At 44.0% G+C, this 15,239-nt stretch overlaps 1 protein-coding gene across 3 annotated transcripts in view; it reads right to left on the bottom strand.

Annotated features, from left to right (window-relative positions):
• Positions 1 to 739: 739 nt before the first annotated feature.
• Positions 740 to 15,239, bottom strand: part of ARIH2 (ariadne RBR E3 ubiquitin protein ligase 2) — a 32,904-nt gene continuing 18,404 nt past the window's right edge. For all 3 annotated transcript variants that reach the window (XM_026052553.1, XM_026052552.1, XM_026052551.1), the window contains exons 4-15: positions 14,116 to 14,179; positions 12,862 to 13,009; positions 12,040 to 12,161; positions 11,420 to 11,529; positions 10,223 to 10,340; positions 8,705 to 8,755; positions 8,592 to 8,613; positions 6,991 to 7,142; positions 5,742 to 5,885; positions 5,329 to 5,397; positions 3,860 to 3,943; positions 740 to 3,409 (exon numbers count right to left, since the gene is read on the bottom strand). In XM_026052553.1, the coding sequence (XP_025908338.1) occupies positions 3,338 to 3,409; positions 3,860 to 3,943; positions 5,329 to 5,397; positions 5,742 to 5,885; positions 6,991 to 7,142; positions 8,592 to 8,613; positions 8,705 to 8,755; positions 10,223 to 10,340; positions 11,420 to 11,529; positions 12,040 to 12,161; positions 12,862 to 13,009; positions 14,116 to 14,179 (1,156 nt within the window). In that variant the 3' untranslated portion in view covers positions 740 to 3,337. The remainder of the gene's footprint in view (positions 3,410 to 3,859; positions 3,944 to 5,328; positions 5,398 to 5,741; positions 5,886 to 6,990; positions 7,143 to 8,591; positions 8,614 to 8,704; positions 8,756 to 10,222; positions 10,341 to 11,419; positions 11,530 to 12,039; positions 12,162 to 12,861; positions 13,010 to 14,115; positions 14,180 to 15,239) is intronic.

The following is a 15,239-nucleotide window of genomic DNA, read 5'->3' as shown; positions in this document are numbered from 1 at the left end:
AGCACGTGGGGGGGCGGGCGGGCGCGCGCGCTACCCCGCGCTTTCCCGCCACCTCCGCCTGCAATGAAGAGCCGCACGCCTCGAAAAGTAGAAAGTCACAATTTATTTCGGATACACCAACTGCGAGCGCCTGTTTCCCCTGCGCCGCGCTTCTGTCAGCTCCCGGGAGGAAGAGGAGCTGCTCTGTGGGACCCCCCTGCACTGTCCCCTCTGCTGTCCCCACACCTGAACCTGCCGACTGGACCGGGCAAGGAAGGAAGCCCCAAAACAAGTGTCTCATTTAAAAATAAAGTTCTATTTTTTTTCACCCGCTTAAAAAGTCTAAAATTGAAGAGTGCAAGATTATAGTACAGAAACCTCCTGCTGCTCTGCACGGAGCAGCAGTCATGCAGTTTGCGTTGCCAGTAGAAAACTTTTTGTTACAGTCTGGGAAGCCTGAGGACTGTGAGAGATGAGGCAGCCCATGCGCTAATGTCCGCAAAGCTGAAATGAGTGGAGCCCAGGAGGCGGCGTGAGGCCAGTGCGGGAACAGGAGGCAATGGGAAAAGAAAAAAAGGGCACAAGGATTGCACAGCTGCAGCACTACACAGCGCAGGGGAACTCGTACCTCTGAATGAATGGCTCACAAAGCACTTGCTAGTCACCTCCATTCCTATAACCTCCCTGAGCAGCTTTTTCCTCAGCTGACAGGAAAAATAAAGGCCTTCTGCTTGAGGTCAGGGGCCTGTTTTCCTTCCTGTCACCTGCCCTTCATGCAGCATCAGCCACTCCATGCAAAGTGACACCAGTCCCCCTGCTCTGCAGGTTTCATCTCAGGGCCCACAACTTTCTATAAGACTCCAACACAGAAATCGCCCTGCCTGGGCTGCCAGAGCAAGTCCTGGTGTCTTCCCCATAAGCAGAGAAGGAAGCTCCACGCTGCACCCCAGGGCATCCATAGCCTTGGTTAAAGGGCATGTGGGGGAGAGTGGGAATGTTAAATAAAACTGTTGACAAAGCTCTAAGTTCAAGAAATTTCAAAAAATCAGGAGCACTTGATGCAATATGTATTACTGTTCCTCAGCCAAGCACCTCAGCAGTCTGTTCAGTAAATCTGGATGCAGCTATTTGGCCTGCAAACAAGGATTCCTAGCAAACATTTTTGTGGGGGCACAAGAGAGGGCGGGAAAGAGAGAAAGAGAGAAAAACCCTTCTCGTAGCTCAAGGACACACAACTATGTAACACCAGCGAGTGCTCTTTGGGATCAGGAAACTCCACATATCTGTTCTGCAAAGAGACTGAGTGTCAGCTGGTTACTTTTAGGTAACACAAACACCACTTTTAAATTCTAGATTAGTACCTTGCGCTCTACCTCTTTTAAGAATATTTTAAACATTAGTTCTAGACAGTGTAAACTGTTGGATACATAGCAAACCTACTCCTGTGCTCATGCTTTCCCCTGTGTCCAGCATCTCTGTCTTTGGGAATCATTTGGGAAGGAGACAGGATGTATTTTGAGGCAGCCACGAAGAGGCTGCTGATGGGAGCAGAGGAAGGAATGAGGTGAGGAAATACCTGTGGCTCCAGCCTAAAGAGGGGAATGGTCACAGCATCAGTCCATATGACAGCTCTTCCTCTTTTAAACTCATAAAGCCCTCTCATTAAAATCTACATGCTCAGCTATACGTGCTGCAAATACCTGTCTCACATCTTGGGCAGATGAGAAATGGCTTCACCAGCAGAGTCAGCTTATTCTAGCAAGTAGGAATTTAGGACTTTTCCCCCTCCAGTTTCATCCTTGTCAAATGACATTGTGCAAGAACAACATGAGAGTGCAGGATTGCACCAAAGGCAGTGCCTCCAAATGTGGCATGGAAGGGAATCCGTGACTTCCCCAGAGAAGTGAAGGTTTCCTCATATCAGAGACTCCAGCTCCGCTCTGCGTACAACATTTTCCTCGTGCAGGTAACACATGTGCCTGTGAAATCTTAATATGGGACCTGCTTCCCATAGCAAACAGGCAAGCATCAGCATTTAAGTAACCATTTTCACGTTAAGGCCCTGCTAACATGAACTGGGTTTTCACATTTTTATTTTAGTGTATATTTTACATTAGAAAAAGAATGTTAATAAAAAAGCTCCACATGCTCCTAACAATCAAATTTCTGAAAGTCTCCACCAGCATCAATACTAATATACAAATAAATTAATTTTGCCAGTTAATTTTTCTGCCTGGCTCTGCACAAGCAGTGCACCTGTTCTCAAGTGCCTGTCCATATTGCCCACATGTGCCAGGGAACGTGTTGTACATCATTTTTCCTCCTCATGATGTAGTGGCAATTAGTTTCACCTTGATGAATGTGATCAGTTTTTCTCACCCATGTTACCCAGCAGGCACAAATAATCTTTACCAGGTTGTATGGCACTGTTATAACATGGATTGCTTCATTCTGCAAAAGTCCCAAGCATTGATTAACAACAGTATGCTACTACGCCCTTGTCACTCACTTTGGCAATACAATGCCCTCCCCAGAAAACAAAAAAAGTAAAGCAAAAAATCTACATGGAAGACCTAAGATTCATCAAATGCAAGGATCTGACCTGCCTCAAGGCATATCCCCAGCTTTAACCTGGTCTCTCTCCTACAAGTCCTCTCTTCTGTTTATGTAGCAGGATTTTGCACAGCTGATTTATGAGAGAAGAGATGCCCCATGTGATTGCACTAAACTGCAGCCACTGCTGGTACTGTCAGGTCAGACACAGCAGCAGCCACTCTTAACACCAGCCACTCTCCCCATGCAATGCCAATGCTACAAAGCCCTGGTTGGAGGAGGATCAGGAAATCTAGCTGAGTTACTTTGCAACCTCCTTCAGTGCCTGGGAGGCTTTTGGGGTCAGAGGAAGGGAGAGGGAGACGGGGGAAAAGCCCATTAAATTTACAAGCAGATTAAGGAAAAACACTCCACTGCCAATTTATTTTTAAAAAGGGTTGTGTGTTATTCTAAGGTTTGTTTGTATAATTGTACAACCGTTGAAAATTACATAAATTGTAATGATCTAATACTATTAACAGCCATTCAGAGAAAAACTCCCTCCCCTTCTGAAACCATCAAGGGCAGGAGGGAAATGTCCCAGGAAATATGCCAATCTGAACTCTGGCCTCTAGCCTGGCAGAAACAGAAAGATAAGAGAACAAACTGGACTAAGATGTGGTGTTTGCATGTGTCTGACTTGCAAGGGGAGGGGTGGCTTTGTCCTTGGCCATGTTCTCCCAGAGGCAGTGCCTGCTTATCACGGTGAAGCTGCCATCACTTCACTCGCTGCTCTCACCCCTGCACTCTGTCACTTCCTCCTCGCTTATGTGTCATGGAAGTCTTTCAGCAGGGTCCTCCGTCTCTGCTCTGCTATGTGCATCTGATTCTCTAAGTCCTGGAAAAACACAAGGGAGAAACTGTTAGTGTGAACTCTTCAGAGAAGGGTTCTTTTTCTCCAGGGAAATACTCAGCTCTGCTCTGAGAGGTACCATTCTTCACACTACATCTGTATTCTGGATCACTAGGACTTGTAAATTCCTCTTAGCATGGGCTCCCTCTGCAGCCACTCAGCTCCTGCTCTGTCTTAAAAAACTGAGGACTCGGCTCTTAATCAGAGGGCTGAATGTAGCTTCTTCTTGAGCATTACTGGTCCCATTTCAATTCCTCAGGACTAACTGCAGCCCTCCCTCCTCCTGTGAGGCAGTGAGCTCTCCACATCTGCAACACCTGCTGCCTACAAAAAGCCACCACACTCGGCTTCTCAGCATCCTCCCTTACTTGTCTTAGCTCTCCTGCAGAGGTGTTAAGCCCGACTATAACAAAATCTTGCCAGCAGAAAACTCACCCCTCTGTCATAGCTGTCTGCTCGTTCCACCTTCCACGAGAGATTTTCAATTTCAGCTTCCAGCTGGGCCTGCTGGTATTCAAACTGCAAACAGCACAATTACACAGCAACAAGAAACAAGTTTAGTGGAGCAGCTTCACATCACAAGCTATGCTTGAAGTACAGACAAAAGCATTCCACTGACAGCTGTGCTAACAAAGCAGGTTTGTGCCTCCTCCCTATCTACCTTCAGCCATTCCTCCGCAGCTACACATTATCACCCTTCCAGGAGTTCCTCATGTGAGGACCTAACCTGCATCACTCAAAAATTAAGCATGTGAGCCTAAAAAAGCACAAGTGACAAATAGCTAACAGCTCAGCTAATCTTGCCAGAAATGGGTCATGAAATTCTTCCAGGAGAATTTCATGAGGGGCTGCTAACCATACCCAGGAGCAGCCATTTGGCTCCAGAGTCAGTCAGATCCAAGGAGAACATCTGTCCACAGTCTGAGCAAATATACACAATCCTATGGAAAATTCTGATAACTATTTTCTTGGACAACTAAGTCAAAAAAAGAATCTCTTCTTGGACTGGTAAGTCCAGTGAATTCAGGACTCTTTCTGGACATGTCCATACTATGGGATGCTCCAAGCCAGCAAGGAACTCTGATTCCAGAGTAGGAATCAAAAAGCACAACTAGCAAAGCTACACTGATTCAAAGATGGAAAAATTATCTTCCAGCAGCTCTTCACATGAAACACGGTTCTGAGCAGTGTGATAGTCCAATCCGGGGACAAATCCACGCTTCCAACCTCCTATCATTCTGGATAAATCTCTTATTAGGGTAAATACAATGCTGCCCTGGGAACATAACAAAACCTATCAGATGACTGAGCTGCTGGTGAATCTCAAGTGAGGAGCAAAACCATATTTATCCTTCCTATCCATACCCAAACTCAAGAAAATAAAACCAGGCAGCTCATAGATTCTGGTAATTTCCCAGTTAAAAAATTGTGTAGTTTGAAGGCTGAGACTTCTCAAGGCAGAGTGCTTCTACTAATTCTCTGCATTCCAGCTGACTTTCTATTATTCATTTTGGACAGTCTCCCGAATGGGCAGTCTGTTATTGATAACTCTCTTGCTTTGATAAAAAGCAGTGACTAAGACCACGTACTTGCTGGTGGTAATCCAGAACTATGAGAGGTTTGTAGGAAAAAAACCAAACAGCTTGAAAACTGCAATTTTTGCACTATGTAATAAGAGCCCTAATGCATTTATGGAATCTGTAAACTAAGTTTTTGAAGTGAGACATAATAACCAAACTGACAGCAAAATATCTTTATTCAAAAGGGTAAAAAAAATCAGATGAGGCATCTTTCTTCTCTCCTCCTTAAGAAACATTTGAAAAGTGTAGCAATTAACTTTGGCCCAATATGCTGTCAACTACACCCCAAGATACTACCAGGCAAAAAAGAGCAAAATGACTCACCAGTTTCTTTCTGGGACCAGACTCCATGTAGTAGGCATACGGATATGTGTACTGAAGCGTGTAACGACACTATAGTGGGATTGAGGGGAAAAGAAAAGAAGAAAAAAAAGTCTCAGGCTTGTAAGTCAGCACAATTGCATTTGGGTGATCAACATCAACAGCGGAGATTTCCGACAAGGGTGACATCTCACGGTGGAATTTCTTACCCCTTCCTTGGAAGGATGGACACGGTTAAAGTGCAACTTTACAGAGGCCAATTCCAGATGATTTTTGGCTGGCTCATGTCCTAGACTAGATGTACTGTCCCACATACCCATCACTTTCAAAATTCTCTCCCCTCACTTGGTACTGTGAATTTTGCATTTTGGCATGTAGATTGTCTTCGTTGTGCTAAACAAGCCCAAACTACCCACCTTTGCAAGTAGCTTTGCAGCATTTTGTAGGTATTGCCAGTCTATCCATGTTCCCAAGTTGTTCATAACTCTTTCTTGGATTTTCTCCTGGATTCGTTGGTACGTCTGTGCCTCCAATTGCAAGCTTTTATTGTGATTCTCCCACTGCAAAGGGAGGGGTGAGGAAAGAAAAAAAAATGGCATGAGACCAGAATACTGCTGCTGGAAAAGCACAAGCTCTAGCAAGCAAAAATTGTAGAGGGGTAGGAGTCCAGCAAGGCAAGACATTTTGTGGGAAGGAACAGCAAGGTAGCCCCTCCAGCAGCAGGTAGTGGAGGCTGCAGACAACACACCGACAGCAGCAAAAAACAGGGAGCAAATCCAGCTCATCAGAGTGGAAATGTCCTCTGCATTGACTTTTGACTAACAAGATGGAAAGTAATGGTGGTTCCTCTATTTAAAGGGCTTCTACAGAAAGGTCAAGAGTTTAAATTTACATTTAACGCGGGCTCAGTGAACAACTCCGACATTCATGCAGACTGTAAACATGGCCATTTCCCAAGGCCTGTTGGTTTAGAGAGCTGAGAATGAGCACATTTATTTTGTCACAAGACTTGGCTCATGGCATGAAGAACAAACGCACTTGAACAGGGAAACAAGTGCACTGAAAAGCAGCAGCACTGATCATCTACCCCATTCTCTTCCACAGAAGCTGCTCTAGAATTGCAGTCTGGCCTGAGTCACTGCACTGACTGCTGCACAGACAGAGAGGCTCTGACTGCCTCATTGCTTTGAGACATATTCTAAAACCTTCTAAAAAAACAAGCATGACATTTAACGAAAAGTCTGCTGTGACCAGCAGAGCTACAAACATGGCAAGGTTTATTTCTTGGCCTCTATAAAGACAAAATACAAGAAACTCTGAAGTCTTCTGATGCTGAAAGGCAATGATTGGAATAATATCAATCTACATCTTTTTCCTACAGTAGCACTCATTCTGCAACAAGACAGTACAGTGGCACACAGGTAGCACTGATTTTCTCTATCTTAAGGAAACACGGGAGTGAGTATGATTTGCTTTGTGGGAGACATTACTGGCTGGATGAGACTCACAGGGCAAGATTTTGAGTTAAGAAAGAACAAGGCCTGAAAATTCTGCACAGATTCTCTTTGGGCAGTTTCTTGCACGGAGATTGCTGGCAATGACCTTTGCACCAGGCAGGGAGCATTAAAAGGCTACAGCAGCTCTGGCCAAAGAGATGTCTCCTACCCTCTCAAAATAGAACAAGTACTTCTTAAGGGCCTCCCTGGCCTGTGCTTGCTGACTCTGGTTTACAATATCAGGATTCTCTTTGTACCGACTGCATTCGTAGTACTCGCTGCCGTGAGTCTTCCAGTCTCCCAGACACATCCAGCAGAAGTCTGCAGAAAACAGCAAAAAAACCTGGGTGATGCACAGAAGGAAAAAAAAAACAGTTCTAAGAAAGAAAAGCTTCAGTAGACACAGCCCATCTGTTATTAGATATTTCTGCTAAGCTGAGAAACAAGTATTTTGTCACATCTTGCATAACAGAACGCAACAGGTGAGCCAAAAATACCAGCTTGGCTTGAAGGTTTTTGCTCCTCAGCCTCCCGTGCAAGTATGGAAATAAACGCTCAACTGCTGCATTCTGTGCTCCCCAAGAGGCTTGGACCAATATGCAGAATGGTATTTGTGCTCTGCACAGGCTGTCACACTAGATTATAGAAGAGGCAGGCAGTCTTACTTGCGAGTTACATCCTCCACGCTACTGGCATGCTGCCATACACGATTCTTTGGCTGAATTAAATATGAACAATCCAATCCAAAAGTGAACAAACTCATGCCAAAAAAAAAAAAGTCTGCCCTCCTCTCTGTCAAGGAGGAAGTAAATACCCTGGTAACTTTAGAGATCAGTAGTTTATGACACTTCAAGTCACTGAAAAGTAGAAGAAAGAGTAACAGTGAAACCTGCGTGGCAGTTTCCTGATTTCAAGGGAAGGCTGGGAGTATTCTGCTAGGAAGGAAAAAAAGATGGAGATGAAATTGTTACAACAGGAATCACTTTCATGTCTCTTATAAAAAGAGATTGAAACTGGTATTTCCAGAGTTCACCAGCCTTCTGAGTGCCAGTCATCATGGTATCTTGGCACTTGCTTGCTCACCCTTGTCACAGAGCTCCATCAAATCATGTCCAGTGCTGCTGCAAACCCCAAAGCAAAGGAAATGAGAAAGGACAGAAAACTTTAAACATCTTTCAAGGGAGGTTCTGAGATTAGAATATTTCTTAGTAGCACATTTAACACACAGGGCTTGAATACAAGCCATCTCACTCCAAGACAAAAGACACAGATTCTGCTAGCAAAGCCAGTGAGGTGTTACTTGCACAAGAGTGGATGAAAAAGTCTTAACACATAATGTTATCCAAAACAATTCACAACTTCTGCAGTTTCATCTGAGGTAGGACTCATTCTTTCCATCAGTGAACAGAAATAAATGGTTCAGTTCTGCCAGTATTTTCAACTGATGACAAGTCCATATACATATAAAGCATTTAATTTCCTTCTGTGAGTTTCTGTTCTTAACCTTGTGACAGAGATGGAGACTTCTTTATACAATGGACCCATCAGGGAGAGGGAGCCAAAACAGCACTGAATCAGAACCCAGCTGAGATCATAGTCAGTGGAAAAACATAAAACGATCACACACACGTCTATAATTAGCAGCATGTTCACCTTTTACTAGAAGAAAAGATATTTCAGTCGATATTCACAATTGCTCTTCATATCACTAAAAAAGAACCTTGTCACTTAAAAATGTTGAGAAAACTGCTTCCAAATCCTTCTACTTACCATGCTTGCATTTGGAGCATTGCTGAAAGAGAAGAGAAGGGAGATACTAGTTAGTGGAAGAAAAAAACTCTGCTAAGAACAAGGAGGATCTAAGTATTGAGAGCACTTCTCACCATGTGATTGCAGCCTCCATTCTTTTCAATACAGATATTGCACTTGGGACACTGTGAAAACAGAGATATCCGTTAGACAAGTCTCTCTTCAGCAACTCTTTAGAGAATAACAACACTTGCATGATTATTTGTCCCTTCCTTTGCCCCTTTTTTTATATATGTATGTGTATGTGAGAATATGAGCATGTGGACACCCCTCTCCCATCAATTCCTGACAGCTCTATTTAAAAAGGAGGCTGAAAGCCTGGGATGGCACACCAGCAGAAAGCACAGGAATTGCTGGCTCTAAAACATATAATCTCCTTGCTGGTGTTCCTACTACTCACAAAACTAAAGCTCTCAAATTTAGCAGTTTCTCAGGCATATAGATATAATCTCTTCAGCTTCCACAGCTATTTACGCTACAAGATAAATCAGCTCTGTATCCTGCCTTCAGCAGCCACTAACGGAGGACAGTTAGCAGAGACTCTGAGCACAGTAAGTGCCACACACCTCCTTGCTCCATCAGGAGTCCACTGATGCCCTGGAGTGTCAGACTCTGTTACATTTTCTTGGCAGGGGGCTTGCAAAAGTACCAAAAAGGAAGCAAGTTTTATGGCTTTTAAATATTTTAATGGCAGCTAAAATGCATGCCAGGACAATCCTCCATGCAACAGAATCTTAGTGCTGCAAAAGAGCATAGCAGCAACAGCCCTATCACAACACATTGACACCTTCTCCAGAGAAGGGGTGGAATTTAATATCTCTAGTTCAAGTACTCACTTTTCTAACAAGGCTTAAGCTTGTGGCTAATCAGCACTGCCACAATTGTCATTAGCAGTGATATAACAAATGGCAGCTGATTCAGAACTGTTTTCAAGTCAGGCCACAAAATCCCAAAGTAACATTTAACATTCCAATCTGCAGACAGTTAACCTAGAGAATAAAAGCAAAATATCTACAATCTTTAATTAAGGGCTACAAATTCTGCCGGTAGACATGACTGCACAATATGCAATACTATATCTTCTTTATGAGTCTAAATTTACTACAAGTGTCCCAATGCCTTATTTACAGATGCTGTCATCCCCTCCTGTTGTCTTTGCCAAACCTCCTGCACCTTCCAACTCAGAACTCTGTATATTTGTCCAAATGTAAAGAACACTAGTGAATTATTTGATAGTAGCTCTGCATTTGCTGTACCTCCCTCTTCCCCCTTTAAATATGACTCTGCACTGTTTAGAGGCAGCCACGATTCTGCCTTTAGCCCACGGGAGGGCAGCACACCTGACTGGCAATGATTTTTGCACCACACCAGTCTGTAGTAAGGATCACCAAGTCCCCAGGGATCCCTGTGGCACTGTGGTCAGGAGGGCAGTTATTTCCTGCACAAAGTGTTCCCAAGGTGTTAAGCTGTGCAATATTACAGTCCCTAAAGGGGGGGATTTGCTGTCTGGAAAAGCAGGACACAGTACTAAGTACATATAGAACTGTATCTTGCTTCTCAGGGCACGAGGGAGCATGCACTCTTCTCCTTACATCTTTAGTGTGAGCACTGATGTAGTTGGCTGTTTCGGAGTCGTCTGCACACTTGGTGAGCCATTTCCGAATGGTAGCACAGTCTGTGGGTGCGTGGTACATCTGCCGACACTTGAAGCTTAGCAGGAAAAATAAAAAACAAAATAAACAAAAAAAAGGAGATGTCAATTTTGAAGGATGCTAGTCAAGAATTAAAGCTTTTCTGATAATCAAGATCTCACATATCAAGAGAGGTAAGGGACACAAATGTACTTGAGGAGTGCTAGAGTACAAAGACCAAGGTAGTGCTTGCATGGCCAGTGCTCCACTGAAGCCCACTTTCTCAAAGGGAAACCTGTGTCAGGATGAGAGCGAATTGAGGACTTCTCTAACAAAAAACATAAGCCTGAAGGCTAAAATATCCCTTCCTACAGAAGTCTGCTCTAACCTTCCTACCTATGTCTGCTCTAAGGGAACTACAGGGCTCTTGGCATACAGAAGTGCTTCACAAGTACACTAAATCTGATAATGGATCCAGGAGGCGGCTCCTGTATCAGCATGATCCCAACAGCCCTAGGTGAGAGCTATCTGCATGGAGACACCAGGAAGTTGGACTCTAACTCGCCCTGTATTGCATCCCCCGAATCATTTTCAGCAGCAGTGATTCTAGAGACCCAAGAGCAGAAGACATTCCAGCAGCCTTGTTTTACTACAAACTGCTTTTAATTTTTTTTTTTCTGTCCTCTATATGCTTGAAGTTAGACAAGGTTCATTAAGATCATTAAGAGCTTAATTAAGACAATGTTTGAGGCTCACACCTGCCTAATAACACACCATAAACTCTGGTGTAATAAATTTAAAATCTCAAAAGTACCAGCTGATAACTGAGGCCTTCATACCTACTACCAGAATCTATTTACCAGTATTTGAAACCTAACTAAATTAACAGAAGGCAAGATTTCCTGGCTTACTCAAGTCATGACTTTCTGGGTTGTCAGAACACCCACTGCCCAAGCAGCATAAGAAGCTGGGGGAGGACTGACCACCTGAAGAAATCAGAATCTGAGTGTCCAGTTACTCAAGATAACTCAAGTTACAAACAACTCCAGCAATGCATTTGAGATACTTCTACACCCTGAACCTGTTGGCAAGCAGATGGAGTAGCCCTGAGGACAGCACACACTTTCCCCGCGATCTTTAGCCTTTTCTGTTTCTTACCAGAAGACCTCATTGCAACGATTGCACTGCACTCGCCGGGCTTTTGGCTCCTGTACCTGTATGACCATAGGGCAATCTGCACCAGGACACAGCTGCAGCTGATAATGGCTCTGTGAACACACCAAGGTGGTAAGATTAGCAGTGCATGCAGAAGAACATAACCAGTTTTAAGTTTTGTGGTTTATAAACCACAAGTTTCAATAAAACTTATGTTATAAAGCAAGCCAATATAGCTGCACTTATTACACTTGTGCACTGCACTGTGATGAAGCACTTATTTTTTCAAAATCTGAAATATCCATGCAGGAACAAAGAAGGTCTTAACATTCAGACTGAAATTTTAAGTTCTCAGCTGCAACACTCAGAAACTCTGCTTCAGGACAGAAACCAAGCAGCAGCTAAGAAGTTCCTGGGTGACCTTAGAGTAGAATCTACTTTTGCAAACTGCTAGAGTATTTTGTCAGCGAGCCCTGTCCTATAGCAGCAGCCACATCGTGTTTATCAGAGTCAAATTTGCTGCAGGTACTGCATTTCTCATCAGAGATGCAAGACGCTTCAAACAGAATTTCTGCAAGTCATTGGTGATTATAATTGACTCGGGGTATTTTAAGAGCCAGTACCTCCACATAGTCCCTGAAGAGGTAGCGTCTGTATTTGTCTTTCAGCTCCTCACTAGGCAGCAATGGAAACACAAAGTCTTCTGGCGTCCGAAGCAGGCAGTCCTGGGCCATGCAGGAGACCCCTGCAAAGAGAAAGCAACATTTCAGCACAGGGCAGCATGTGCTGGGGAGTGAATGCACACAGAGCATCCAACAGTTTCCTAGGTGCCATCTGTTGTTGTGTCAAGAGGGGCACAACTGCGAAACAAATCTATCAGGGCTGCTGAAAAGCTGGAGCCTAACTGTATTCACTGAAAGACGACAGGGCACAAGTGCATCCAAGACCAGTAAGTGCTTCACCCAGTATTCACAAGGTCAGGCACTTAAAGTAGAAAGCTGCATGTTAATGTCAAGGCAGCGTGAAGGACAGGATAAGAGAAGCCCATGACAACCCTGGCAACTACTGGCTTCTACTGAACAAAAAGGAAACAGAAGTTTGTATCCACAAACACTCCAAAGACACTGAAACAGTACATCATGAGAAATGCACATTCAAAATACAGCAGCTTTGCAACTTGCAATTTGTTACAGTTCTGCCCTTGAAATCACAAAGGGGAGAAAGAACATCAAACGGGTCTATGGAGATGCAGGTTCTGTTAGGCAAGAATAACACTCTACAGACAGTGTGTCAATACTCATGTCACATGACTAGTTAAAGTTAAGGACAAAAGTGGTTTGCCATCAACATTTATTCCATGCTCCATTTGCTCATTATTGTGATGCTCTTACAGCGACTCAGCCACTGATCTTCACAATAGTCAAGACACTGAAGAAAGAACTCACCAACTCCAACACCATCCTTGACGAGCACTGTGCAGTGCTGCTCCCAACAGCTGCGGCAGAACTGGTGCTGACAAGCCAGAGAGAGCAAGTTCTCCTTCCGGACAAACTGCATGCACACTGCGCAGTGATGAGAGGAATGTACCATTGCCTAGGAGAGACACAAGTCAGCTTTACTGAGGAAACAAAGCAGTTCATTCTCACCTCCCTCACAGTCACCATCACTTTGTGCTAATGTCTCAGGTGAGGTCCAGGCCAGGACAGCTTCACAAGCAATCGGTGTGTTGGGGTGCTACACTGTCCCTGCAGTCGGTCCTTCTCAAGAGCCTCTTTTATCACAACAGATTCACAGCCACCAAACAGCTCCTGCCTCAATTTGGCACTACCCAGAACTCAGTTCTCTCATATATACTATTTCTCAGCTTGAAAAATAAGGAAACACTCCATTGCACTGGTCTAAACCTGCCCTTTGCTAGCAACTCGTAACAGAGCTAGTCCTTAACATATCTTTGCTCACCCTTGGGAGTTGAAGAACTAGGTCCAGCATTGCATCAGAGACAAGGCACTACAAAGCTACAAGCAGGAGAGAAGCTGGAGCACAGAGAAGCCACATAACCATTTTTTTTTTCATCTATTTAAACTTCTGCCACCTTTTGGGAGGCATGTGTGTGACAGCCCTCAGCCTCTATGCATATTCCTATGTGCCAGAGATGCTCACAGAGCAGCAGGAGCACAAAAGCCCAACCACATGACCAGCAGAGCACATTTTATAACATGACTGCATGAAGAAAGGAAATAAAGCAACTTTGTTTAAAGCAGCACCACTTATTGACCAGAACAAGATTCATCAAGTCAGCAATGACTAGGTGATTGTGCAGATCAACTGCTCACCGTGAACAGCAAAATCTTTGTACTCTGTCCCTCTGGGCTCATCACTACAGCTTCTGCCTGCAGAGTTAGCTGCTATACAGATACTCAGTATGAAAATCTGCCTCAAAGTGCCCCTGAAAAATCATTATGCTGCATTAGGAGCTGAAGCTCACAGCAACTTGCCTTAGAGATCATGTTATACAGCCAGATAACTCTTGAATGGGTTCTCATTGAAAAAGCTGAAACAGTGCTGAGTTGGGGTGTAAGGACTTGAGTCTGGGAAAGGTTAATATGGGACAGACTGTGTCACTAGTAACGCAATCCTCAAATGAGGTGGATCAAAGCTGTCTCTGCCAAGGGACAGACCAAAATAGTTTACATACTTACGTGTTTGGATGAGGTGGGCTGAACTCGTGCTTCTACTAGCAACTGGGCAGCATTCGACTTGTGCCTGAAAGGGCAATTGAGGAATCAATTTCTGATGGTTTTTGCTTTGTTAAATTGATCCTTCTCACTTGTATAAATTACAGGCTCTGTGTAGGCTTCAACAAGGAAAGTGAATACATCTAGGTCCTGGGTAAGTCTGCTCATGGAACAAGCTGAACTATCATCAAAATAACCTTTCTGATAGTTTCTTCAAAATCAGCAACAGAGATAACACTTTACCCAGTAACAGACTAACATCTCCTTTATTATCCTTGATGGACATTTCTCTACAAATCTTCCCCCCTCTTTTTTTTGTAAGTAGCCAGAAAAATAACTGTTGAAGATAAGATTGCTACTCATTATTAACGCCTTCACTCCTAGAGCAGCCCTGAGCCCATGATAACACGCTCCAGCGATGCTCCTGTCTGTCTGCTTTGCAAAAACTAAGTTTTCCTAGTTGGGTGTCACACGGATTCTAGTCTAATATCCCATTAATATTTGCCTTGCGACAGACGGGCATCCTTTAGGAATATGAAGCTATCAGCAACACTAGAATTAAATGTGCCCTGATGCTTGAGGTTTTCATTGCAAGGGAATGCTTCTATCTCCAGTAAAAAATCACCAATGAATTCACACAATAGAGAGCAGAACCACTGTTGTGACTAGGCTGGAAAGCCTCCATTCCCACTAGCACTTTTTTGTTGTATTAGGCATTATTTCAGAATGTCACTCTACAACAAACACAAGAGAAGGAAGATGGAAGTGAGGGCTACATCTATTGAAGAACAACTGGAAAAGTCAGAGCTTTAGGAATAAACCTAAGCACCTGTTTAAATCTGATTAGTCACCCAGAACTGCTCGGAGCTGCTATGGATGAACCTCACCCTCTTCATTCCCTAGGGAAGGGCTGTCGCAGGAAGCATGATAACCAAGAAGCACACAACCTTCTAGTTACCAGCGGTGCTGCAACAACACACATATGAAAGCCACTTCCCATTACGTTAGCTGAACAAAGTTGCTGGCTAACAGGGCCAAAATTGGCATGGCAGAGAGTCAGACTGATGCACTCTCTATTTTCAGACAGC

The sequence above is a fragment of the Nothoprocta perdicaria genome, unplaced genomic scaffold (genome assembly GCF_003342845.1).
Source record: "Nothoprocta perdicaria isolate Ctin4 unplaced genomic scaffold, notPer1 scaffold_9, whole genome shotgun sequence".
Taxonomy (NCBI): Eukaryota; Metazoa; Chordata; class Aves; order Tinamiformes; family Tinamidae; genus Nothoprocta; species Nothoprocta perdicaria.
Note: the sequence above shows the minus strand (reverse complement) of the source record. Positions and strands in the feature narration are given on the sequence as shown.